The sequence below is a fragment of the Antedon bifida genome, chromosome 10, assembly GCF_963402885.1.
Source record: "Antedon bifida chromosome 10, ecAntBifi1.1, whole genome shotgun sequence".
NCBI lineage: Eukaryota > Metazoa > Echinodermata > Crinoidea > Comatulida > Antedonidae > Antedon > Antedon bifida.
The window spans coordinates 340,429-367,948 of NC_136235.1; the positions used below are offsets into that span (position 1 = coordinate 340,429).

Consider the following 27,520-nt stretch of genomic DNA (forward strand, 5'->3'; position numbering starts at 1 on the left):
TTTTGAGAATTAAATATCTTTAAAAAAAAACTAACAGTGAGTAATCACTGTTGACTGTATACTTTTGAAATAAATATACGTTTGCCAGGTCCAGATATGAAAAAAAAAGAATAGAGAACTTTGTATAATAAAAGTAAAATGTACAAATCATAAATGAAAGATTTAAGTCTAAATTGTTGCTGATAATTAATATGTACAGGAATTTTATTATATTAATAGTTCCATCTACAAACATAATTATCACTGCAATTCATATGATTCATAATCTTATGTCTTTAAACATTCAATCAGATATACTGGTCCCATAAATTGGAATAAAATTCCTTTACAAATTAAACATTTGGCTACTAAATTTTTATTTAATAAAACATTCAAATCTTTCCTCATTTCTAAATATTAATGTTTCCCCCTGGTGATGTGTGTTCGTGTATGTGTGTGTGTGTGTTTGTGCATGTTCTGTATGAGATGTCTGTTTGTGTTGTGATTCGTGTCCTGTAAGTTTGTTTCTGTACCTGTGTGTTTGTGTTCTGTCTAACTTATTTATTACTTCTTTGTGTGGGCTTCCACATCACAGGCTTGCCTTTTGTGGATTGCCATCTTTCTTTCTACATGTTGCTGTTTATAAGGTTTATTTTAAAAAAAGGAAAAAGGAAGTGAAAATTAGTCTATATAGGCTATATATATATATATATTTATGAAATGTATTATTTGAAATTCGCACTTTCTTTTTTAATACCATCTGTTTTATTGTTATTGATTGAGTGAAGTGAAAATTAGTCTATATAGGCTATATATATATATATATATTTATGAATTGTATTATTTGAAACTCGTACTTTCTTTTTTTATACCTTATTCATTTGTTATTGATTGAAAGAAAGAAAATAAATGTTTACGTTGAATTGAATTGAATTGAATGTGTTACTGTTCTCATAGTACATAGGCCCTTTCATCGGCTTATATGTGCGCATCTGAGATTATCTCACAAACTGCTGCAATGCTGAGCGAATCACAGCAAATGTTTAGAAAGACGATCCAGAAAATTGCTGATAACTGATTACCTACTTAATTGGGCAATTTGGATTTGGTTTATAATTTTCAAACAAAAACTCAGAAACAACTTGTATATTTTGGAGACGTGTTTATTATTCCTTGGCATTATTGCATATGCAGCAAAAAAAATATATATGGAGATAACAAGATTAACTCAACACTGTCATCACCTTTCACTGGAAGATAGTTCTTGGATATTGGCGGGGATGCTACGGCCAAAGCGGCAGTGACAAGTGTATAGAATTAGTTCAAATGGTACAATAACCAGAGTGACAATTATTATTGTCATTTATCCACAGGAAGAAGTTTGCATACAAATAGTAATGAGATAGCTTGGAACCAAAATGTATAATAACCAATCTAAATTGGCAATAGGGAGACTTGAGTATCTACTTATGAATTAATTTACACATGTGCTGAGACCCGCAGTAAAACCATAGAGGAATTACTCCATGCATGATACAAAAGTTAAGAACAATGTTTTAACACCAGTTAATAGCATTGTATATCATATAATAACAATAATTGGCAGCAAAGGGTTATAGTTCCTACATTAATACACTAACACAATGTTTTCCAAATTTATTGAAACTTGCAGGGACTTTAATTTACATACAGGTGAGCTTTAAATGTATACATTGAATCCAAATCCAAGGTAGAGCATTTGTACATGCATTTATGTAAAACGTTATCATTCAGACTAGTTACACAAATAAGAAACATGTCAATGTTCCCTGTTCACACATAAGAACACAGAATGATGTTGTCAATGTTCTCTGTTCACACACAAGAACACAGAATGATGTAAATGTTCTCTGTTCACACACAAGAACACAGAATGATGTCAATGTTCCCTGTTCACACACAAGAACACAGAATGGTGTCAATGTTCCCTGTTCACACACAAGAATACAGAATGATGTCAATGTTCCCTGTTCACACACAAGAACACAGAATGATGCCAATGTTCTCTGTTCACACACAAGAACACAGAATGATGTCAATGTTCTCTGTTCACACACAAGAACACAGAATGATGACAATGTTCCCTGTTCACACACAAGGTATTAGCATTTTATCTATCAGTATTTGGCTTACTGTCTCTGGAAGCAATTAAAAACAACTACCGTATAGGGTTAGTGTTAATGACAAATAAAGCATCAGTACAGTAGGTAATTTGTGGAAAATTGAACACTAAATTTTGGGTCTTTTTTATAATTGTAAAAATCTGACAATCTGTAAATATCAATGCTTTACTTCAATCTTGTTATCTCATGCTAACTACCTCATGCTAATTAATTATGCAAAAAATATTAAATAGATTTACAGTTTGTTTTATAATATTGGCAAAATGTATAAAAATGGATATATTACAATCAGTCTGGTATTTTATACTACTTATAAATATGAAATGCCTATAATTATTGAATATTATGTTTCATGTACATTATGTACATTATTAATATAATATATAACCTAAAGAAAAATAATTCAATTTACAATACTATTATATATCTGTACATAAGGATATACCACTATACTTCCTGCTATTCTTAAAATTCATAAATATATATAATATATGATATAGTCTAAATACACAGATACTACTATAGAGCTGTTAATACTGATACAATATAAAAACAAAATTAAAAAACAAACTATAAAAACATTGAAGTTATTATATCTGAAACTGTAGTATTAAATAAAACCTATATTAGCAGAACACAAGGTGTGTCACCCAGAAACAGTGTTTTTAATATTACATTTGATGAGAAGTGGTTTACTACTATTTTATAAATTCAACTGCAGATCTGTGATACCAGCTATGGTTCCGTGATACAGAAATAAAAGTCTGGAAATCCAAAGCATGCTAGATTAAATTTTAGAGAAAAAATTAAAAAATTAAAGAGAAATAAACGTCAAATAGAACTTGAATTTAACTGGTTACCACCAGTAGTAAGCATGATACATCATTTAACACAACTTAATTTCAATATTTTGAAAAGAGTGAATATCAAAAATAATGACAATTTGTATTACAGCAGGTACCCAAAACAAACACTGTAATATGCGGAGGTCAATGCTGAGGTCATGTAATTAAACATAATATATAATATACCAATAACAAAACACACACTATATTAACAATAGGTCTATGTATCTAGTAAATATAAATGATAACATAACAATACATAATAATGTAAAACAATAGAAATGTAAATACACATGCAAATAAGAAATTTAAAAAAAAATGTATTAAACATTAAATCCACACTTGTATTTTGTAAGAGACAGTATAACAGCTAAAGAGTAATTTTATAGAAACATTGTAAAAAGCCAAACAATTGGTGGTAACATTTGATATAAACATTTGATAACATGAATGTGGAAATCAATCAAAATATAATGATTATGATAAGCCACATTATACCATCACATTAATACCAATAACTTGTCTTAACATCTTTGTATCTCATTAATAACCAGTTTTACAATGATAATGGAGGTGCCGGCGGCGGCGGGGGAGGGAGGGTTACATATTTGGTTGTACCACTATGTTCAATTGCAATGAATAATTGTGTAAATACTCAGAAATATCGTATAATGTTTAATGACATTCTACGATGTACAGCATTGGTTTAGTTTTTAATCATATATAATAATTTTAAAATCTGACAATTTGTTTATTGAACATTACACCAATTATTATGCTTGGATATATTTATCTTAAAGTGTTTATACAAAGACATATAACATTATCATTTAATAAAGTTAGTTGATAACATGGAGATTAATATTAATACAATATATTCATTACTGATTGTTTTAAATACAATTACACTTTTAAATTATTCACTTTTAAATTATTCACTTTTATTTATCACACTGCTTCATACATTTAGCAACACCATTTGCACTTTCCACTGAAAAGCTGAATTATTAGTTTTACCTAGAATCAAGTGTTATTAAATTGCAAATATTAAAAATACCATTTCCAATAAATTAGAAGTTTTCTTCAAAATATCTAATTATCTTGAATGGGATTTATATGTTTCAATTAAAATATGTTAAATATGAGAATAATCAGATTCTATTTTATTAATGACATAAAATAGTAAACTGGCCCATGCAAGGGCTAAATGACTGAGGTACCATACTATATATCAACTTGTTGATTATTTGTAATAGCACCTTCACACATATATTAGTGTATTCATACCTACACAATTGGAGCAGATATAATGAAGAGTTTAACAGAATATTATAATTGTTACGTGTTCAACATATTAAAATCAGCAGAAAATTTGTTAACATTATTTGATTTATAAATACTGTGCGAAATCTGTTTTATATCAATTAAAATCATTAAACCTAGTTGATAACAGTTTATATGTTTTATTTATTTTGAACTTGAAAAAGGTGGATGTATTTACTATCAAATAAATGTAAAAGTAAATGTATTTAATATGAATAGGAAGAGCAGGTTATAATGAGGTAACAGTAATCAAGTTAAAACCACAGCAAGCAGTTGCATATCAAAATAATATTTACAACATAGACTACTATAATCTATCGATTAAGTAGTTTGAAAAATTGCACAGCTCTAAGAGGTAGTAGAAGATGAGAGAAAAACTAAATCCAGAGTATACAAGGGCAATGCATATTATGTAGTACAATATAGGAAACACAGATGAGTCAGATTTCCATTCAATCTAAAATACGAAAAACCAAAATAGTCAAAGAACGAATATACAGTAAAGTGGTGCATAGAACACGTTCAGTTTTGGTATTAATTTTGAATACAGTATTGGGAGATAACACATCAAAATAATTAGATTAAAAAAGGAGTTAAATAATTACTATAGAACCCCTCCTTTAGGACACCTCTATTCTGGGGACACCCCTATTCTGGGAAAACCCCTATTAGGGGACAATTTCCCATGAAAGAAACTACTGCAGAAGTATATATTTTGACACTACGGCCAACCCAAAGGGGATACTTTTTTGGGTCCCAACAGGGTTCTACTGTACTGTATATCAAACTTAAAATGCATCCTGCTAGAAAGTATGGCCTATACTCACATCTACCAAGAGTTGGACACCTTCAGAAGAACTCAATTGTTTACACTTAGAAAATATGACAATGTTACTTAATTAATTCAGTTTAAAAAGATATGATAAAGGCACTGTTAATATAAAGCTATAAAGAGACACAGAATCAGTGAAACAAGAATGAATTTTGGCACAAAAAACCAGACAATTTATACCAGCTTACACACTTTTTTGGCTTTGATTTTTTTTTTTTAATTAGGAATTATTAAATATGGTTAAAAAGAGTCATTTCTGGTAAAAATGATTTTAAAAGGAAGGTACAATTTGTTAAAACATAATAATACACTAAAAAGTTTAAGGTTTAAATGAAGGGAAACAATTTATATTTAAACCCACTCACACACACTCGCATAAAAACCCCACCCATAATAGGTAGACCCAGGCTACTATACCCATCCATCACAAACTTCCCAGCCATAATATACCCTACCCCCTCACAGAAACTTCCCAGCCATAATATACCCACCCCCTCACACACTCAAATACTTAATATATATTTACACTTTAATATTATTACTTGCAATGTGATTATAATTTAAGAGAATACAAAAAACTTGACAAAATAGCTCGCCAATAATTATAAAGTCATATATTCTAAATCTAACTATATATATTTGGATTAGTTTCAGTTTTCTTAGTAATAACAAGGTTTTGAATATTCATTGATTATATCTATATATTTATATCATACCAAAAAATTATTTTTAAAAAAAGATAAACTCTCCCAAAACTGATACCATTTTGGCTGCCCTAAATTGCCTGTTTTCATTCACTCATATCCATTTTACACGGCAGGCCAGTTTGGGAGAGTTTCTAAAATATTTTAGGAGACTATACATAACATAAATTATTATTTAGTAAAAAAGTTTTGTATATTTCAACACATACATTGGCACCAATATTTATTACTGTACCTATCAGCATTGCTAAATAGCTAAGGATGACTCACACCTAGTTACCTGATTGCACATGACAGCTGCTATAAAGAACGCCCTCTATTGAATTGAGAATAAAATGAACCGCTAATAGTTACTTTAGTGTACCACATATTATACTAACCATGTTATTTTTATTCTGATACTACTGTAGATAACGCTATGATCAACAAAATAATGTAACATAATAATGTTCGACACAAATGTTTCACTGAAAAGCTTGGTGAAAGCGTGGAAGCCCTTGAATCATTGGATGGTTATACTGACCCTGGCTTATACCACTTTGATTAGAGGGGTATCGGATTGTCTGTGGTTGAATTCCTGGATTAGGAATAGCCATAGGCTGTGAATGAGGTAGATCCGACTGCGTTAAATAAGTTGAGGTCTGAGGTAAAGTGCTAGGAGACTGTTTCATCGGCGGCGGCAGTTGCTCGCGTGATGGGTGAGGGGGGTTACCAGCTTGTTGCATTGGGTGATTTGTCGGTAAAAATCCTAGTAATCGACCCAGATCATAACTATTAGGATTCAAAGTATCAGACAAATCTTGCATATCTTTATCTCTATCCGTCTCCATCATGCTTATTTCCATTGCCATTCCAGAAGCTTCTTTCACCTGTGTTCCGATCTTTGGTGATAATCTTGTTTCTGTATGAGGTCGTGTCATCGTTCGGTTGTGAGATCTAACTTGAGGAATGGGTGGAACTTTGATAAGGTCAACCTCGTTAAGTGGAGGTTGACCGAGCGACGAGGATGCTGTATTTGACCCGTAGTTTGATATCGTTAGCGGAGGAAGGTCATCCAGATGCTGTTGAAGTATCTGATGAACTGTTGCCGTGCCAACTGCCCTTAAATGTTCACCCATCTTCATCCCAAGTTGTTCTCCATTGTGACTCTTGCGCGTGTGTCTCACCAAATGGTCTTTACGTCCAAATCTTTGACCACAAGTCTGACACAGGAAGTTCTTCTGACCCGTATGCACCACCGTGTGCCTCCGCACATCTTTCCGCGTGTAGAATTTACGATCACATTCATCGCATTTATGTTTCTTCTCTTTTGCACCATTACTCTTCCCAGAATGCACCTTAATATGTTCTATGAGCATTTCCGTACTATCAAAGTCTCTGTCGCAAACTTTACAAGTCAATTCACCTGCGTCTGCAGCATGCATTGCTATGTGTTTTTTGAAGCCTGGTTTTGTGTTATAAACTTTGCTACAATTTTCACATCGAAATGATTCCTTGTTCGGGTCGTGTGTCTGCAGGTGATTTTTTAAATGATCTTTACGGTGAAATTTCTTGTCGCAGTATTGGCATTGATGAATTTTATCAGGTGAATGAGTTGCCATGTGACGTGATAACTTATAACTTGAGATAAATGCTTTTTTACAATCAGGTTTTGTGCAAACAAATGGCCGCTCACCAGAATGCGTATAACTGTGAGTTCTTAATTTCTCCATACTCAGAAATATTTTGGAACAGTGATCACACGAGTATGTCACTTGTTCCTTGTGTTTACGTCCTTTGCCATGGCGACCAATCAACTTATCTTTACCCGTCTTTAGTATAATCTGCTTACTTGCACGTGTAAGCGGTCCTTCTCGACTCGCAGATGTATCTATTAATTTCTTTGACTTTGGTTTTCGTCCACGTCTAACCTTTGTTGCCGTTTCACATGTGTGTACTTCAAGAAGTGAAAAAGTTCCAAATCCTCGATTACAGGTTGAACATTTCCAAGGGTCTGAAAGCGTAGGGGATTGTAAACTAGACGATGCCTATGAACAGAGGGAAAGAAAACACAATTTAAAACTTTAGAAATCAAATGAGTTCTTATCAAACTTTACTTTCAATTCAATTCAACAAACATTTATTTCATCAAATGCCATACAAATGATACAAAGCATAAAATGAGGACCAACCTATAACTTTGTTTTTTTTTGTATAGCTTAATAATCTAATGTGAACAATAAGTTTCCGCAAAATTTCAGAAAATTTTAACTTTTTCCCAAAAGTGTGGGGTCTACACTGCACAAGTTTACTAAGTTCTAATGCTGAAATTGGTGATTGTATCAAATAAATTAAAACTATTTGATGGGAAAGATAAGGTACAGTACCTGGTGCACATTCAAATTAGATTGTAATAGTGATATTTCAGGTTTGAATTCAGGTTCTTGAGGTAACTCATTGAGGTCAGTAAAATCATACTCTGGTGTTGATAAGTGGCTTCCACCCATCTGAGACGTGGATTGTCGAGAAAAATTAGGTGATTCTGAAAAAGACAAAATGAAGTGAAAAAAGAGTGACCAAATGGATCAAATAATGCATTAGTTCATTTACGAAAAATGTATTCAAGTAATGTATATACTGTAGATTTCAAAACAAGCAAATATGTATGTATTATTAAAATATACATGATATAATATCTCTGGTATAATCCCACCTCTCTAGAACATGAAACTGGGCCGACTTAGGGAGTGGGACTACTGTATACCCAGGGAAAATGATCGGTAAGCATTTCTTGTAAAATCTCATCTGAACTGGCTAGAAAAAGAGGCCTACATCCAGACCAAAATACCCATACTGGGACTATATCCTATTTGTGAAATCAGACATAAAGTAGGGGGTGGGATTAAACCGAAGTGGGATTATACCGTATACCCAGGGAAAATGATCGGTAAGCATTTCTTGTAAAATCTCATCTGAACTGGCTAGAAAAAGAGGCCTACATCCAGACCAAAATACCCAAACCCATACTGGGACTATATCCTGTTTGTGAAATCAGACATAAAGTAGGGGGTGGGATTAAACCGAAGTGGGATTATACCGTATAAAATATTGCTAATTATAAATATCTAATTTTTTATGTTTGAAATAATTTTAATTAATGAATGAGTAAATGGTTGACTCACGACAGGAAGGAATATGAAAAAAAAATGAAGGATTGAATGGTTGACTAAAAAAATCAAGGATGAATTAACATATGAATGAAGGAATGAATGGTTGACTAAGAAAGGGAAAGAATAAATCAACAAATGAATTGATGAGTCATCAAGGAATAGAAGAAGTAATAATTAAATTGAATTATATAATCATGAAGGAATGAATGGATTAATTAAAGTAATAAAAAGTAATGAATAGTGAATAAATTAACAACCAAGAGAGTGATTGAATGAAGGAATGAAAACAATGAGTGAAGGAATGAATGACTTAATACAGTAATTATCTAATGAGTACTTAGCAGTAATCTTTACCTGTTTTGGTTGTACTTAAAGGGTTGTATAATAGTTTAGTCTGCATATTTTTGGAGTACTCAGCCGCATACCAGACCTTTAATTCTGTGTGCGGTGGAATTGCCTGGAAACAAATCAAAACACATAATACTGTTTACTCATCAAATAATAATTAAATATACTGTACATTATTAGACTGATATGCTTTAGTATACCACACGCAATGACAGTAACACTACTGTACTATAGCATTAGATTATTTAAAAAAATCTGTTAAAAATATCCTTCTGAAGGTAAGCCTACAGTACTTAGACTTACCTTATACCTTGTGTTGTAAAATAAACATCATTATTTTAAAGTAACAAACTAATGTACATTCTCCTGCGATTCTTACAAAAAAAAGTAGACTTACCTTTGATGTTGTAAAGTAAACGTCATTGTTCCACTGATACGCAACTACATTCTGTTCAAAATATTCTTCTGCGGGTCTTACAAACATCATCCAATTACACACATCCTCACTACTAGTGTCAAGGATCGACTGCTGCATATTATTTTGAAAAATCTGACAAATATGAATTAATATTATGAAATAATAAGCTAGGGAGGATGTTGGGAGATCTACATCTTAAATATAAAGTTGAAAAATCCTTGTTAAATTTCCATATTTTAATTGTACTTTTTGACATCCGATATCTGGCCATTTTCATTGCAACAATCTCACATACGTTTGTAAATGCAGTCGCAGTATAAATTCTCACAGAAAAAAAATGCATGGAAATGAGAAGCAATACTCATTATTAACGTAATTAAAGATAATGATGAGTTAAGTAGTAAAGATGTGATTATTTTAATCAACTTCTCAACACCTCCAGAATATTATTATGCCATGTTAAGTGTCAACTTATAGATGACATAGAAAAAATCCAGGGACTAGAACAATGAACTTATAGATAGATAGAGATGAGCACACATGCTTAGTCACATCTCTATTGTTAAGCGCCAGAGATGTCACTCCGATGCATAGAATGGGCATCAACAATGTCGGTCCAATTGTTCTGTTTCATGTTTTATAATAAGACAAGATTTATTAAAGATGTACTATTGTCCTCCAAAAACATGAAGAATTAAGATTAATAAAAATAGACTTTTTATAAGCCATTTTGCAGTTTTGATAAAAAATGTAAAAAATAATGTTTATTTTCATGTATAAAAAGACAAAATAAATGATTAAATTCAACCAAAAACCCATTGATTTCCAGTCAATTTGAATATTGTTTGCTTTAAAATACATTTTTTCGGGTAAATTTTTTTTTTTTGATCTAATTTTGTGAAGTGAATAACTATTATGTGACATTAAAATGGCATATTCAACAACAAAAATTATTTTTTCAGGGGGACAATATATCTTTAATGACAATATTCCTACCTTAAAAGAAGGTCTGTGAGTGTCATTGTTGTTTGTTTCAACCTTTGTCAGAGATCGGGGTGCTATGAAGGGACCAAACTGAGTTCGACGTTGTATTAGCTTCCGGGCAAAAACACCAAGGACTGTTGGAAATGACAAAACAAAAACAGATTGTTATTATAAATATATAAATCTTCAATAAACAATTAACTAATTGGTTTTATTTCTTTTCTTCTTTCTTTTTAAAATTTATTTATTTCACTCAACTCTGTAGCAAGATTTTTACAATTGCAATTTCTCCCTGGCTCTAGATAGGGAAAAAGAACAGAAAACAGTTTAACGTAAAACGTTTATAATTTATTTGTTTTACAAGTTAGGTACGTCTGTTACATAAAAACAGGACCTGTCTAATAGATTCCAAAATGAATCTATAATCTTTGTAAAATTTAGTTTTAATTTTTTAGATCACTCGAAACATAGTTAAATTAATTCTATAACCACTGTACAATTTGGTTGCTCCAAAACTGGAGACATGGTAATTGCTTAAAAGTGCCACTTAAGAATGGTGTCACTCAAAGAAAAGGTACAAGTCCTGTAAAACACCAAGATGGTCTTGTTCAAAGTTCTGTAATAAAGTTTGTAGGAATATACTGTATGTACACTACACAGTGTTTGATAAGACTTTTAATGCAGTACATTTAATTTAACCTTAATAATTACAACTGGGAAGAAGTTACTATTTTTTTATATTTATAAATCACTCAGAGAAAAAGGTATATAACAATATATAATACTGTATACCAGTATAATATGATATACTGGTGGTATACAAAATAGGTATTTGATACTACTATATATAAGTCGTCATATTATTAGTATTAGGCAAAAAGTGAGGAGACTAAGACACCAGCACTTTGTACAACAACACCAGCAACAGTATATTTAGTATTCATCATAAACATTAATCAATGTTTTATTTATAGTCATTAGTGTAGATGAAAAAAAGGATATTATAAATACTGTAATTATATTATATATTGAACCTATAGCCATCCCTTCTACTTAACTTGACCTTTCTATTGGAAGGTCAAGTTCACACTTGACAACCTTGATGGTTGTGAAGGTTACCAGCTGATGCCTGTCAAATAGAAACCATTTTGTTTATATGAATTAATTATGCAAGATATTACAATTCTATTCAAAATAATGTGGAAATGGATCATTTGATAAATTGATATAAAATAAAACTATATAAATTAAAAGAAAAAAGGTAGAAACAAATTATAAGGCGTTACGAAAAGAAATGATGATACTACTAATACTAGGTGGGATGGCTCCCACTTGAGCCGTGGTCCACGGATGATAACATTATCCAATAGGGGTGCTCAATGGAATTTCTTCTTTTCACAATTATATCCTGTCTTCGGAGAGAGGTAAACTACTAGGTAGGCACAAAATAGGCAAAAGTACCACGACTCAAAGAAAAAAAATTATACCTGACCAAAAAATTAAGATCATGCACGGTCAAGTTATTCATTATATAAATAACAATAACGTTACATAAACACTTAAGTTTTGTTAAAAACAAGACAAATATTGTAAATCAATTTATAATCAAATGCTAATACAGTAAATTCCTAGTTATGGGCGAAAACTTACAGATATTTTACAATTAATAAAATATTTGTAATTTGTACTCATCAGTAGACCTTTTAATTCTACATGTGACACCCCATGTGATAAGAGAATGGCACGTTATGACACAAGCTAGGATGACGCGTTAGCCAGGACTTGGGACAAACTGTACGACGACGTTCAAATAATCTATATATAGTCAGATGAGTAACACATCAAACTAGCAACTCTATACAAACTTTATATAAACTAATATGCGAGATGCTGAACCTTTAGTCATACAATCCTGGTTCAAATCTTATGACTGTTAGCTGAGACTTAGAATAAACTGATTAAATATATATAATATATGTACTTTGTTTTGTTTGAAATCAAACCAATTGTCAATTGTTCAAATCAACTAATAAACTTTGGGTTATCGTTCACCCTTCAACCAGATTACACTTAGTTTAAGTATAAAACACAATTAAATGTGTCCATCAATCTCAAGCTATGTGGGATGTATAGTGACATAAATAAAAGGCACAAAACTAGCAACCACATTATTTATGGTGCTGAACTTGGTTCAGCTAAGGATTAGGGACAAACTAAAACACAAGTCATGGATATGAAAGGGTTGCAACATTTTTCATTTTATCTTTTCAACACGTAGTATATTGTACTTTTAGATACTGCTGACTGTAATTACTAGTACAGAGATAGAAAGAAAATAGCCTTAAGAAATGGAAACAAAATTTGTTAATATTTTAATAAACTTTTGTAAATACTTTTACTACTTTGAAATGAAGACATCAATTTTTATAATAATTTTTTTTACAGATTTGTATAATAGATAGAGAAATTTGATTTCTTAACCTTACAAATATATCTATTGTATAAAGGTTTTTTGTATCTTGGCAAATTTCCAAACATCAATCAAGTTTTAAATTAATGTGTTATTAGCGATTTCCTAATGGAAATACTTTTCAATTATTATCAATAAAATGTTTAATATGGTTTAGTAATTTTCAAATGTGTCTCAATTCTAGCTAGCAATCTGATATAATCAAGTAAAAATATGTTTAATTAAAAAAAAAACCAACTGACAATATTCTCTTCAAAAGGTGCCCAATTTTAGAATTTAGATTTTTGGAAATTTTTTAAAATTCTGTGAAATGTTTGATTTAACGCTGTCATTTATGCAATAAAACATAATAATAAAATATGTTCATTATTTGTTCATCATATTTTGGCAAAATCTAAACCATTGTGATTTTTTATTCAAAATAGTTATATTATTCAAAACTTGTTTGGAATTCATGTTTCCTTGTGATTCTATGAAATATGTTATACAATGTTAAATAGGTACCAAAAGTCAACATCTATGAATCTGTACTGCGCTTTCATCATTGAAAAAAAGTGCTCAAAATAAATTTTAAAAACATCATTTAAGTGACAATATTAATTTATGGATTAGATAAAATTTGTTAAATTAAAAATGTTGGGACAGCTTTTTCTTATTTTCACAGATTTCGTCATATTTATCATTTATCAGTACATAACCAGGTGCTTTAGAATTTCTCTACATTTCTGTTTATTGTTAAAAACTAACTGATGGGTCACAGTACTATCTGTAAGTGATACATTAATTAAAACACAAACATAAATTAAAACAAAAAATCAACAATAATCACGATAACGATAAATAAAACAGCCTTGGTGCGCGTTCTGTATCGTTGCACGGTGAACATAGACTGATAGGTCGGAATCCTGCCAACGCTGATAATGAAACAAAACATTGGAAATAGGCAAAGGATAATTTAAATAAATTGCGATTACTCATTTAAATTCAAGTATTATATTATCATTGCATGCTGCCTATATGTCTACACGAAACCTGGCAAAAATAAAGACAAATGCTGTAGTTGGCACTGTACAGGTTTAAATCAAAACAATCTACATTGGGTATTTTATTTTAAAGTTTTGTTTAACACAAAGTTTCACGAACCAATTTCTCTCACTCATATTTGACCAAAGACAAATCTAGTGGTGAGTTACAATCACTTACACAATGTTATACTTAGTTAGTGTTGCACTAGTAACTGTATGCAAGCTTTTATGTGAATATTGGATATAAAACTTCCCAAAACACCATTTAACTGGCCTGGGCATGACCCTTCACCTGGTCAAAACACCCTTCAACTGGTCAAAACATTTTTAACTGGTCAAAACACCCTTTAACTGGTCAAAACACCCTTTAACTGGTCAAAACATCCTTCAACTAATCAAAACATTTTCAACTGGTCAAAACACAGGAACTCAGTTGTCTGCCCTCCTCCTCTATGTATATTTGTATATTTTTTACACTTTTTAAAAATATTTATATTATAGTTCCATGATCTGGATCAAGTCTACCACGCAGATTATTATAGTTACTATATTTAATACTTTAAAGTTAATAACATGCTAGCTACTGTATTAATAAGACATTGTAGTTGGTTCATACAATGTTGCTGGTATTAATTGTGTGGGTGTTGTTTGCCTCTTAGTGACAAATATTACTACTAATACATTAAATATTAATATTATTATCTAATCAGGATAATGATATTATAACATGTTGCTGTAAACATCTTCAACCATTTTGGGTTGATATTGAACTTACTATATTTTACAGTTAATACCAAGGATCATGTTAGCTATAACAAGACATTGCAAAATGTACTTTATATAATGTTGCTGGTATAAATTAATTGTGTATGATTCAGGAATAATATTGTTTTTTTCATTAATGAATGATAATGTATGTTACTACATGTAATACCTAATCATGATAATGATGTACAGTAGCATGTTGCTGTAAAACCTTCAAACTGTTAGGATTGATATTGAAATACAAGTGTTACACAACGCAGTACATCATTTGGACTACAAATAAATGTGACACTTACTTTGTTGGTTTCCAGTTCTAAGTTCCAACTCTTTTAAAACCATGTGATGTGGTAGTGTGAGTCTAGCGTGAGACGGTATTACTTTATCTCTCACTCTAGTTAACGAACCATGAACTGGACAATCCCCTATATGACTCTTTCCACATTCTTCACACCCTGTTAAAAAACAAACTAATCTATCTAACAATTGTCTAAGACCCTGTTCACACCATGAAGTTACACTGTGTTAACGTTGTCAAATTTTATGTCTTTGTATCTTTCATTTGAATAAAAGAAAACGGTTGAGTACACCATTTTAACGTTTAAACGTTCTCATTCGTAATTATATCATTTCTTATGATGGTAACAGAATGTTTCGTTAAGGACCGAAACCGACATTGTACCGAAAAGCGTTGCTCTGCGGTTCACAATTTTACTTTGCTATCACTAGTGTGTTGCACACTAATACGACATACTGTAACTCATCTGTGTGAACATGCCTACTGTAAGTAACTGCAAAATGGTATTTAACAGTTTTAATAATTAGTCACAATATTAATAAATCAACTTGCTGTATTTTACGTCACTCTCAAAAATAAGAAAGTCGTAAAACATTTGACAGAAAAATGTTTCTATTGACTTTAATTTAAAAAATAAAGTGACACTAAAAATGTATTCTACTACTACAGTATGTTCGCATAAATAAAATCAGGTAAAACTTCATCTGAACAAAAAATTGTCCATTGGTTAGGTAACTTAATAACTGGATAAAATAATGATATTAATATATGTTGTAATTTAAGTAAATAAAGTATGTACTTACACAAGGGATCTTTGGCCATTGCCTACTACAAGCCAGTATAAATCCGTCTGAAAATAAACATTAATAACAATTGATATTTTATCTCAATTTATCTAAAACAGGAAACAATTTGTTTTAATTGTAAACAGAATAATCCTAATAGAGATTAATAATTTGTCATTTTCATTTCATTTATTTATTTTTTTTTAATTGTCAATCTGTGGATTTCTGTGAGTTGCCAAGAAAGAAAAATGATGTTAATTAAAATTGAAAATAAGTATTTTGCGCTCAGAACACTCAGTGATGAAGTTAAACTGTCACTTTTGCCTAAATTGGTCTTTTCCTTCATTTCTACCTCTTCTAATCAACCCATCTACAGTACTCCATATCTTATCGTACACTATGCATGTGAAATGGATTTTGTGTTCATGATGAGACACTAGTTTTGCTTAGCCTTAATTTACTAGTTAATTAAGTAACAAGATTAAAATTATCTAACTAACTGTACACATCTATAGCTGAATTTTCTAGTTTTACAGTTATGTAACAAATAAAAAAAATCTAAATGAACATTTCTTGAAGTTGAAATTATGTGTCAGCCTTCTCTCTATAAAAATGAATAGAAATGTGTAAGAGGCGGGTAGGTTTAATGGTTTGACATCACTCATCACTTAAACTACAAACACATCAATCTTGAAGAAACTAAATATATTGTTATTTGTTAAAGATAAAATAGCAGAACTTGTCACATGTGGAGACAAGAATGTTAAATATAGCCAACAAAGTCTTAATAGTGATCTATACAGAAAGTGTACTTTTTTTCTTTCTTTTCTTAAATTGTTCAGGAGACAATATATCTTTAAGAAGTAAGATTAAATTACTAAGAACAATGTACAGTACTCAGTTGGTACAGTACTTGAATTTTTATTTGCAGAATCTGTTTTGTGTTACAGCTGTGTCGGTTTTTGTTTTGTTTTTGATACCATAAAATACGAAATAAAAAAAAAAAACTAGTGTAGCCATCATACAAGGATTCATACTAATCAACATGAAATAAGTAACTTACAAATGTCAAAAAATTCACCCTGTAAAAATGTTACTAAAAATACAGACATTACAAACCAAATTCAAGCATTTATACACACAGGATACTAAGTTGATTCTTAAACAAACTTTGATGGTATCTTAATAAGAACTTTAGCAATATCTTAATAAGAACTTTCCTATTAAAATTACTGGACTAATGATTTTTACAAGACAATCATACGGTTTTATCTTTGAGGTCAAACGACACACTAAACAGTACCTGTACAGAACCTTACTAGGTTTCTGGTAGCAGTTGAATTCAAATATCATTTATTTGCAAAATAATTAACATAATAAACTGAAATTAAAGTAAAAAGCAATTTATGAACACAAGACTAGTTAGTCCTAAGAAAAGTGGCTATGCAATCTGCAATGCCAAGTAGTATAAGAAGCAATTTTACAGAATGTATAGATTCTGTAGTTTTTCTTCTTTTTTGTAGTTTATCAAACTCCACAGAAGCCATTAAAACAAGTTGTTGCCATAAATCAATGTTACCCTACTGTCAGGGTGTTCAATACAAATTGTAAGGTGAGTAATGAGTTAATTTTGAGTACCAACAATCACTCATGTACAATGTGTAAAACCATCCAAAAAAATATTTTTTTAATCAATTCAAGGTATCAGTAGTGTAACACAGAGGGCAAAGGCCCTGGTTTAGCACTCCTAAGGGGCCCTCTAACACAGGGTAGTTGCCTTAGGGCTGCTCATGCTCTGGGGCACCTTAAGCTCTGGGCCCCTGGGTTTAGCCAGTGAGCGTGCATAGACGTTATGCTTCTGCAAGGGTTGCAGTATGAATAGTGAAATGGATTAGTATTTCCAAGCAGGGAATTTTTACTGTGCTAACCCAGGGGCCAGGCTCGATATTTCACTGGTTCAGTCTACTAACAAATGCTCGGGTTAGTCCGAATTTTTAACCAGGGAATGTAGTACTGGGCTAACCCAGGGGCCAGGCTCGATATTTCACTGGTCCAGTCTACTAACAAATGCTCGGGTTAGTCCGAATTTTTAACCAGGGAATGTAGTACTGGGCTAACCCAGGGGCCAGGCTCGATATTTCACTGGTCCAGTCTACTAACAAATGCTCGGGTTAGTCCGAATTTTTAACCAGGGAATGTAGTACTGGGCTAACCCAGGGGCCAGGCTCGATATTCACTAGTCAAGTCTAACTATACACCGGGCAAGTCAAACTAACTTCCAATAAGCCTGGGTGTGTCTGGTAGAATTGAAATTTTATTTTCATTTGTTTTAAAAACCAGAAACAACAGCAGAAACAAATCCGCCACTTACAGCTTGGTTTAACACTTACAACACTTTAACAGATACAAAGTCAGAAACACTTAATTACGACGAAACAGATGAAGATTGGAATTAAAAATGTCGATATGGGAATGGGCCTGGACTAAACTATAAGATAAACTTAATCTACTATTATTAATGTAACCGTTTTTAAGTACATTAACTCTACTAATGGGATTCGGATGAAATTATCTTTTTATACTTTAAATAGCATTTAATGCAAACAGTACAGTATACCGACTAGAATAAATAATGATATTAAAATATGGAACAATAATAAAATGAATAACTAACCTCCAGAAACAGCAGAAGAAATGAATTAGGCATTTGTATGTCAGAAGTAAAGGTTTATTAAAACACTATTTGAAGGTACAGGTTTAAGATGGTTCTTTAATATATTTTAAAATGACAGTTATTTTAATATATCAGCTGATCGTGTCACATGGCCTTAGAATGTCTCATACATATAATGGCACCTGTAGTAACCAAAAATGTCATATTTTAGAACATATACCGGTAGAGTCATAAAACTTTAATATCAATTATTACTACAGTATAGCAAGCATTGACACAAACCTAGATTACTGTCATGTCGGTGATAGTTTACTGGACTTTATACTTTGCTTTAATAACAACAAGACACTTTTTAATAGAATTAAATGCCGTTTAATAAAGAATTCATCAAAGAAAAATAACATGCAATGCAGTGTAAATAAGAGTTGAGATTTAGCAAAAAGTCCCATAAAAATGTCCATCGATACAATCTAATTTAAACATTACTTAAGCTCTGTCTACACTCTGTACTGTACAGTATTTTGACAAAAAAAGTGTGATTTACTAAAATATGGTAGTGATATTCCCAAATATGGTAGTGATTCTGTATGACATCATCATGTCCATGGGCACATCACATTTTTTTGTCACATGAAGTTTGATAGTGTAGACAAGGCAAAGTTTGTTTCGTTTTTGATTTTAGTATTTTTAACCAAACCCAAGTTTCCAAATTATTCATGTGATGCAATCAATATATTCAAACATTATCCTGTAAAATTGTTTTGGGAGACAAACGATTTAGTGCTAAAATATCTTTCTTAATCATTGTAATAATCATTTATGATAAAAAAAATGTAAAAATGTTTTTTAATGCAAGTTTCGTAATGGTGTGAAAACAATGCACCTGGCAATGAGGACAATTTATCCTGATAAGTTCTTCTAAAGTGTCAAGTTTTCACCAACTTGAAATATAAACCTTCATGACCCCTCAAGACCTAAACTATATAAGTGGATTTACACTGACATTTTTTTTGTTTAAAATATATATCTATATAGTTCATGGAATATACCATTTGTGGAGAGGGGTGTTCAATACAATTTCTACTTTTCGCGTTATATCTCACCCTTCAAGGAGAATACAGTATTATTAGTAATATATAGTAATAGTAATATTTTAGGTTTATCCAGGTATTCTAGGCAAGAAATAGATATTTTATTTGATCAGAATTTGAATAATAAAAATTAATACTGTACAATATTTCAAAAGTTTCTTTTATTCATCCATAAGAAAAAATAGTAAAAAGCATAAAAATATCAAAATAACAGAGTGAAATATGGACAAAAAGGAAGGAGATACAAAGCAACTACTGTACATGCTTATCGAGCTCAACTTCCATTTTTACAAAAGTGGATGACAAAGACCTCTACTGCATGGTTTCAATCATTACGGTACTTTTCTACTGCACGATCCTAGCGCAGATCAAGAAATACAGATGACAGTGTGTCTAGAAATCAGCTGCACAGCCAGGAATTATTTATTCTACCATCATGTCAGTCGACACTTTACAAAGGACATGTCAATTATTAACAGAGTTATGAAAAACACAAAATATTCACTGAAAAATTATACTTTTATTGTTTAAACAGGCCTTGTTTTTATTCTGAAAACCAAATATAATATTTCAATTTTTTTTGATGGGGGAAAAAACCTTACATGTTTAGAAAATTGTTAATAATTCAGTTAACATAGTAGACCAGTTTCTTAATTGACAATATGCATAACTCACTGTAGAAATGATGTCTAAATAAATTAAATGTACACGAAATAATGATGAATAAAATAATGTCATTATGAATAGAAGAATAGAGAATGACTTGTTCAGGATAAATGAACAAGAATGTTGAATTTTGACAATATCATGTCATATATGTTGTAGAACAGGGTTAAAAGTGGAAGAGAATGATTATTTAGAGGATTTTTTAGGCTGGGACAATTGTGATGAAATTATGTCAATAGTTAGCATGTCACATGACTCTGCAGTAGGACAACAATGGCTGAAATGATGATGATGACATAAAGGACATAATTTTAAACATGGCACACACGACATACAACATGGCACATGGTCACATTAGAAAATACAAGCGAACATCTTGCAATATAAAACAATTAAAAAATGTCCCATTTAGTGAAAAATAACATCACACATTTCCACTTAAGTGACGCCACATAAGACTAATTAATTGACAATGTGACTACAGACACTATGCACGTGAAATGGATCTGTGACTTTAAAAAGTGACACTAAATGTACAGCCTTACTAAATAAGATTTATCGCAAATAGCGTGCGCGATAAATAGTGGGAAGGATTTTGGAGGAAACACGGACATACATGATTTGTTATTTGTAAGTATGCGTTGTGACATTTCCTTCCAAACCTTTCCCATCATGCATAGAGACAACGCCTTTTTCTAAATAGTTGGCAACATGTGTCATAAAATCATTTATTTAGTATTGTAATCATGAAACAAAACATAAAGCTAGGCTTTCTAGTACCAGTGTAGAATAAAACAGATCTGTCAAACCAAACACTGTCTGGACAATATTCAGATTTTTTTTCTCAGTTTGGATAAAATAAAAAGATTGTCACTTTATTTAGTCTGTATGTACAGAGTAGTACTATAGTACAGTTAGTATGCATATCAGTGTTTTGTTACATCTAAAATGCAATGTAATGAATGGAAGTTATGATAAAATAGCTGAGATACCATATTCATTTACGCAGCCATGGCTAGTATAGCAATATAGTAGTGTACATGATGAAAAGGGACCAGCCCAGAATAGATACAGCAGCCAGCCAGCAACGAATTTATACAATCCAGGGTTGCTGGTTGTTCAACACACACACACGATGGTCTTTTTATTACACAGCTTTTTACACAAATCCCAATATGTTTCAGAGATATGAAAAAATGCATACACACCTCTGTAAGTGCCTTTCTTCTGTTAAGACATTCCTAAAATCTATCAGTTGGCATTTTCTACAAATTTCATCAATTTTGGGTCCAAACAGGGATGACATTTCTCCGCAAGCAGATGGGACCGCCCGGCCAATTATTCCAATGTTTTGACGAAATGAACTGTGGGCAAGTTTTTGCAGTTCAGGCGGAAAATGACAGAAAATCACAAAGTTTCAAAAATTGTTTTTTACACACTAATAAATGTTCAGTTGTAACCTGTATGCACATTGGTTTTTTTCAAGTAGTAACTGTAAGGTAAGTATTAGTTTTTTCACAAATAAGTAGAGCAAATACCAATAACATTTATAAAGGTGTGAAGGTTTTACCTGTTTGTATAATGAGCTGTTCCAAGATGTCTGCCTCCTTCATATGACATTTTGTTGGTACAGTATGCAATTTTAATCTGATTTCTGCAAAATGGAAACGAAAAGTGGTTCTGAAATTGAAGCAGACAATATTCGAAGAAAAAGGAACCCTGGTTCCGATAGACAAAAACTAGGCGATATTAATAATAACCCTTGTCTTGAGGTTTGTATTTCAATTCTGTAGGCTAGGCCTAGCTAAGTATAAGCTAACTAATTACTAAGCTACTGTAAGTAGACTTTACAGTAGTATAATAGTGGCCATCTACCTAGTAGTAGGTCTAACCTAGGCCTACTAACTACTACCAACCTATTTGGGGGGTGGGGGGATCTCAATTTTATCCATGGCTCAGCTGATGGAATCATGTTGGCAGCACTTGACATTCATTCATAGAATAGACAATACAAAGTTTGTAAATTAAAATAAAACCAATTATAATATAACTTTCATTTAAAGTTAATTAAAGTGATGAAGAAATAAGGGGTTTATTTTGTTCATGTTTTATTAATATTAAATTCCATGTAATTAATTAGATACATATAGGTATATAAAATCAAATTACAAATAACATTTGTTGTGCAACTTGACTTAAAATGTTAAGTTCAATGATCAGGCCTAGCACACCGACTTGGTATTGTAATTAGAATTAACATAATTATAAAAATATAAATTAATATTACCATTTTTTTTTTTCAAACATTCTGATCGCTACTAAATAAAAAGTCTAGACTATTAGTATTATTTAAAAAAATATCTAAAATGTAACTCTATTTTTTTTTTTTTTTCAAAATTGGGTATTTTCATTTAGGCAATGGACTATTTCAAACAGTTGTTAACAAACAACCTTCTGTTTTACTATCCAATACAAAAATTATTTCATACTCAAATATCTAGACCCTTCTACTAGTTTTTACTTTACTTTTTGGTTTGCATAGTAAAAACAAACCACAAATGTCAGCTTTCATTTGGAATTTCAATTCCTATCCTACTTATACATTTTATCATACTGTAAATTTAAATAAAAAATAATTATTAACAAAAAATGGAAGATAGAAAATGAATTAATTTCACAAATCTTTATTCAGACAATTCTGTGTGCAACTTTTAATGCAATTAATTGCCTCCTCATAGTTCATGTTTATAAATATTCACAAGACAGATTGTTTATATTTAAATTAAGTAGGAGCAGATTGTGAAAACCTAGTAACTGTCAGTGAGTGGTATTTATACTGCCAGATGTGGATACCTAGTAGGCCTAACAATGTGCAATGTGACTCAGTATTATAAATACAATTCATTCAAGTTATAAAAGTTGATTAACTATGTTTATACATTTTATATCTAATTGAAAATTCAATTAATAATTTTAGTAATTTTAAAAAAAAAATCTCTATTAAATGTAGATAAAAGCTAGCCAAATAAAAGTTTTTAAAACCTAATAGATAACTGATCCTCAATAACCCAATATTTTTTTAAGCTGGGGATGATTGAATTATTAGCATTGAATACCGTTGCTCACGCTTAGTGGTGGTAGGTTCTCATGTACGTGGCATATTGTATACAGTTGGCTCCAATCTGACTTGTATTAACTAGCTCATGTGACCAAAATATCATGACTACCCAGACAAATTGAGTAGGGACTTAAGTATACAATGAGTTACTTTCATTTGTTTTAATATTTATGCTAAAATTGTTGACAAATTCATGAATATCTCCTTTTTTTTTGTCTTGTTTGTCTTCAGGAAGCTAATGCCTCGTACCGTTGTCTCCATCAAAATAATTTTGATCGCGATTCATGTACCAAGTACTTCCTGAATTATAAAAACTGCCGCAAATTTTGGGTAAGTACTTTATTTTTAGACTAGTGTCATTTAATTGATAACAAAAATATTACACAGGAGAATTTCATAATAAAATATGATCTATGCTTTGTAATCTGGTTTTAAGGTTTTTGACAATGTTTGTATTATGTTACTGCAGTAGATAGAAAATATAGATTAAAAGATAAATAATCCAAAAATGTAGTGTATATTTATTTTTTATTGAATATGTTGCTTTTATCCTATTGTTATTTTTTGTCAAAACCTCCATAAATAGAAGAACTATAGATAATAAAAGATGGTATTTTAAAGATGGTACCATGCATAAGTTGGTGCAAAACTTGGTTCAAATCAACTAATGAATTAGATATTTCCTGGTTGAATTACTCAGACTGTATCCAGCTAATTACTAACTTGCCTTGACCTTATTACAAGCGCGATCTCCAAGAAGTACCGTAGTTGGCTAATAAATAGTAATTTGTCATCAATACAAGATTAGATTCATAAACAGGCCTGTTACATAATGTTGCTAGGCAACGTGGCTAAAACCTTGTGGTTTTCAAGGTGGTCATTGTCGGCGGCGTTGTTTGTAAATTTCCACATTGCAAACTTCCAATATGATGGCTATTGAAACATGCTATTTATCAGTTGTAATGTCAATCATACAGGACCTCAACAAATGCTGAATAGTAAGAAATGGTAAACATTGCCTTATTAGTTAGAAGTGTGGTGACATTTTTTTAACACAATGTTTTATAAACTTATTTAATAATACTAGATGAATCATAATTTATCCAATTTTGTTTTAATAATGTAATACAAATTTTACTTTAATAATAAAATACTAAGTAATTTGTATTTAGTTTGTCAATTAATTTTGTTTAAATACAAAATATTATTTTAAACTATACTACTATAATAAACCATACATTTCATAAATTTTGCACACTGTACCAACATTTATAGTTCTTTTCTGAGACCACTTGTCCTTCATTGTGTGGAGTGTGTCTGCATGCCAATGTTATGGAATATGTAAGACCATGGACCTATAAATTAGGGTCCATGGTAAGACCACCCCTGCCTTTATTGCTTGGCCATGCAAACATAATTACATAATTAATTTAGGATTTCGATAATTATGTATTTTAAAAAGAATATTTAAATTTTTGTTTTAAATAGTTGTTACATGTGAAATTGACTATTTTTTGTGCAGTTGCTGTACTATCATTTTACAGTACAGTTTACAAAGTGCATTTATTAGCTCAGAAGCAAGTTGCATTCAATACACTCCCAACTTTTTTAGTTAAACTTTACGAGAAAAAGGAAATAGAATTACCTTGCTGGAGTTCCGCTGCAGAACTATAAATCCAAAAATACCATTATTTTCAATATGACATGATTCTAATCTAATCATACTAATGTACAATAAATATTATTTGAATGCTGCCCTCTATAGTTTATAATATCTAATGAATAATCAAACTTATAAGTTAGTGATTTTTGTATGTAGAGATAGTGGTACTTATTGCTACAGTACGTTAGTCATCATTAACAACACAATGCTTGGCACTGGCACACGTTTGTCAAACTTTGGCTGTAGGCAAACTTTAGTTTTTATAAAACGGAAATTAATATAATTTTACGCATTTAGTTCTCATGTTACATAGACCTACATTGAAATAAATGTCTTGATCTTATAAAGGTTGAATTCCCTGTAAGTGAGGTTATATGAAATTAAATGTATTTCTTGAACCAATATTCAATATTTTGTTTAACCAGTAGTCTTCCTGATCATAATTACCAATTTTTGGATTTTTGTTCTGATTGTTGGTGTTATGTAATGATATGTTTATAAAAATTCAATATATACCGCATATAGTGTCCAATATTCAGATTGCATTAACAAAGGAATCATCCAAAGACTTGTGTCCAAATTTAGCCTAATTGAAGAGGTGGGATTATACTCGAACATGGGATTATACAGTCAATACCTTGTATATATATTTGATATCAATCTACACCAATAATTATTAATATATTTAAATCCGAAAAACACTATTAGTAAATTGGAAGTAAGAGGGGCTTTAGTAGAAGCTTTGTCAAGCCCAACCACAAAGTAAACAAAAGTATTAATAATTTGAAAATATGTTTCTTTTAGGTTTATCTTTGGTATTTCTCTATTTTATTTTACAGGGGAGTCTCATCAGAGAACGTAAAGGCAAAGGAATTGTACCAGCACTTCCAAATAAAGAAGAAAGAGACAAGATTTTAGAAAACATATCAGTGAAATGATGATAACATAGAACATTATTATTTGAAGAAACGTGAGAAGAATACAAACATTGATGTGATTGAGTAAATAAACCAAATAACATCATTTGACTCGGATGGTTTGGTCACACTGAATGTACTTTGAGAACATTTTGTGAAAGTTATTCTTGTGTTTGTCTCATGACCTAGCCCATATTTCTAAACCGCCAAGCTTATACTGCAATGGCTAAGGTTAGATTCAAGCCTAAGGAATTAGCTGAGAATTTTTTTATTACTGAACACTGAATGAAATCTGTTAATACAGATTAATTTGTACTACATTCAACACTCCCAATACCGGACACCCTTGGGCTGGGCTAATAATTATGTCTGGTTTTCTGGAAAGCACTTTGAATGTGTTTTTAATGGTAAAAAAGAATATGGACCTAAAAACAGGAACCTTTCTTGTTTTCAGTGAGTCCGGCATTGGCCGAGTTTATTGTTGTACTATTAAAAATATATATATATTTCTAGTTGTGATTTCAACTTTTAAATATTTGCAATTTGTTGGTGACAAAATATATTTTGTACCAGTGGTGCTAATTAATAATGATGGATGTGTGGCTTATTGAGCCGTGTGTAGCGAGGAAACATGGGAGTTTTAATATTTTGACTGATAAGAGAGCAAGTTGTACTACATGACATCTTGATGATAATACAGTATTAGTATATATGGTGTATCAGACAGTGAGGTCTTTAAAGCAGATGGCTCCAAATACAAATCATGCTCCTACAAATAACAAATTAATTGTTATGAGAAAACTGAGATGAAACATACTCATATTTGAAATATGGAATGGGTTTGCAATTGTATAAGTCATGTATCTCCCAAACCTAAACCAAACACTAAAACAAATCTAAGTTAATAATTTGTGGAATTGTCTTCCAAAGCATTGGTATACTTTACTAATGGTGTGGCAGTAACTGTAAGTACAACTTACAATCTACTAATGGTGTGGCAGTAACTTAAGTACAACTTACAATCATGTTTAACCATGTTGCTGTGTTGTATAAAAAATAAATAAATATTATAAATCATTTTTGTGTCTTTTCTGTCTGTATCTGCTTCACTAAATTGGTACTTAAGCTCTGTCTACACTATCAAACTATTTTGACAAAAAAGTGTGATGTGCCCAAATATGGTAGTGATATGCTCAAATATGGTAGTGATCATCATCATGTCCATAAATTGGCAAATCACATTTTTTTGTTACTTAAAGTTTGAATGCTAAATATATTTGAACCCAAGGGAGTAACCATAATGTTGC

At 31.0% G+C, this 27,520-nt stretch overlaps 2 protein-coding genes across 2 annotated transcripts; one reads left to right on the forward strand and one right to left on the reverse strand.

Annotated features, from left to right (window-relative positions):
- Nucleotides 1-6,309: 6,309 nt before the first annotated feature.
- On the reverse strand, nucleotides 6,310-21,802 carry LOC144853860 (uncharacterized). The gene is made up of 8 exons (XM_078711714.1): nucleotides 21,724-21,802; nucleotides 16,103-16,149; nucleotides 15,301-15,456; nucleotides 10,757-10,878; nucleotides 9,740-9,892; nucleotides 9,349-9,451; nucleotides 8,212-8,366; nucleotides 6,310-7,872 (listed from the first exon to the last, which is right to left on the reverse strand). The coding sequence occupies exons 2-8, from the start codon at nucleotides 16,119-16,121 to the stop codon at nucleotides 6,310-6,312; spliced, it is 2,271 nt and encodes a 756-aa protein (XP_078567840.1). The 5' UTR covers nucleotides 16,122-16,149; nucleotides 21,724-21,802.
- A 310-nt stretch (nucleotides 21,803-22,112) lies between these two features.
- LOC144853978 (coiled-coil-helix-coiled-coil-helix domain-containing protein 7-like) lies at nucleotides 22,113-27,267 on the forward strand. The gene is made up of 3 exons (XM_078711860.1): nucleotides 22,113-22,287; nucleotides 23,865-23,963; nucleotides 26,136-27,267. The coding sequence occupies exons 1-3, from the start codon at nucleotides 22,177-22,179 to the stop codon at nucleotides 26,232-26,234; spliced, it is 309 nt and encodes a 102-aa protein (XP_078567986.1). The 5' UTR covers nucleotides 22,113-22,176; the 3' UTR covers nucleotides 26,235-27,267.
- Nucleotides 27,268-27,520: the final 253 nt, after the last annotated feature.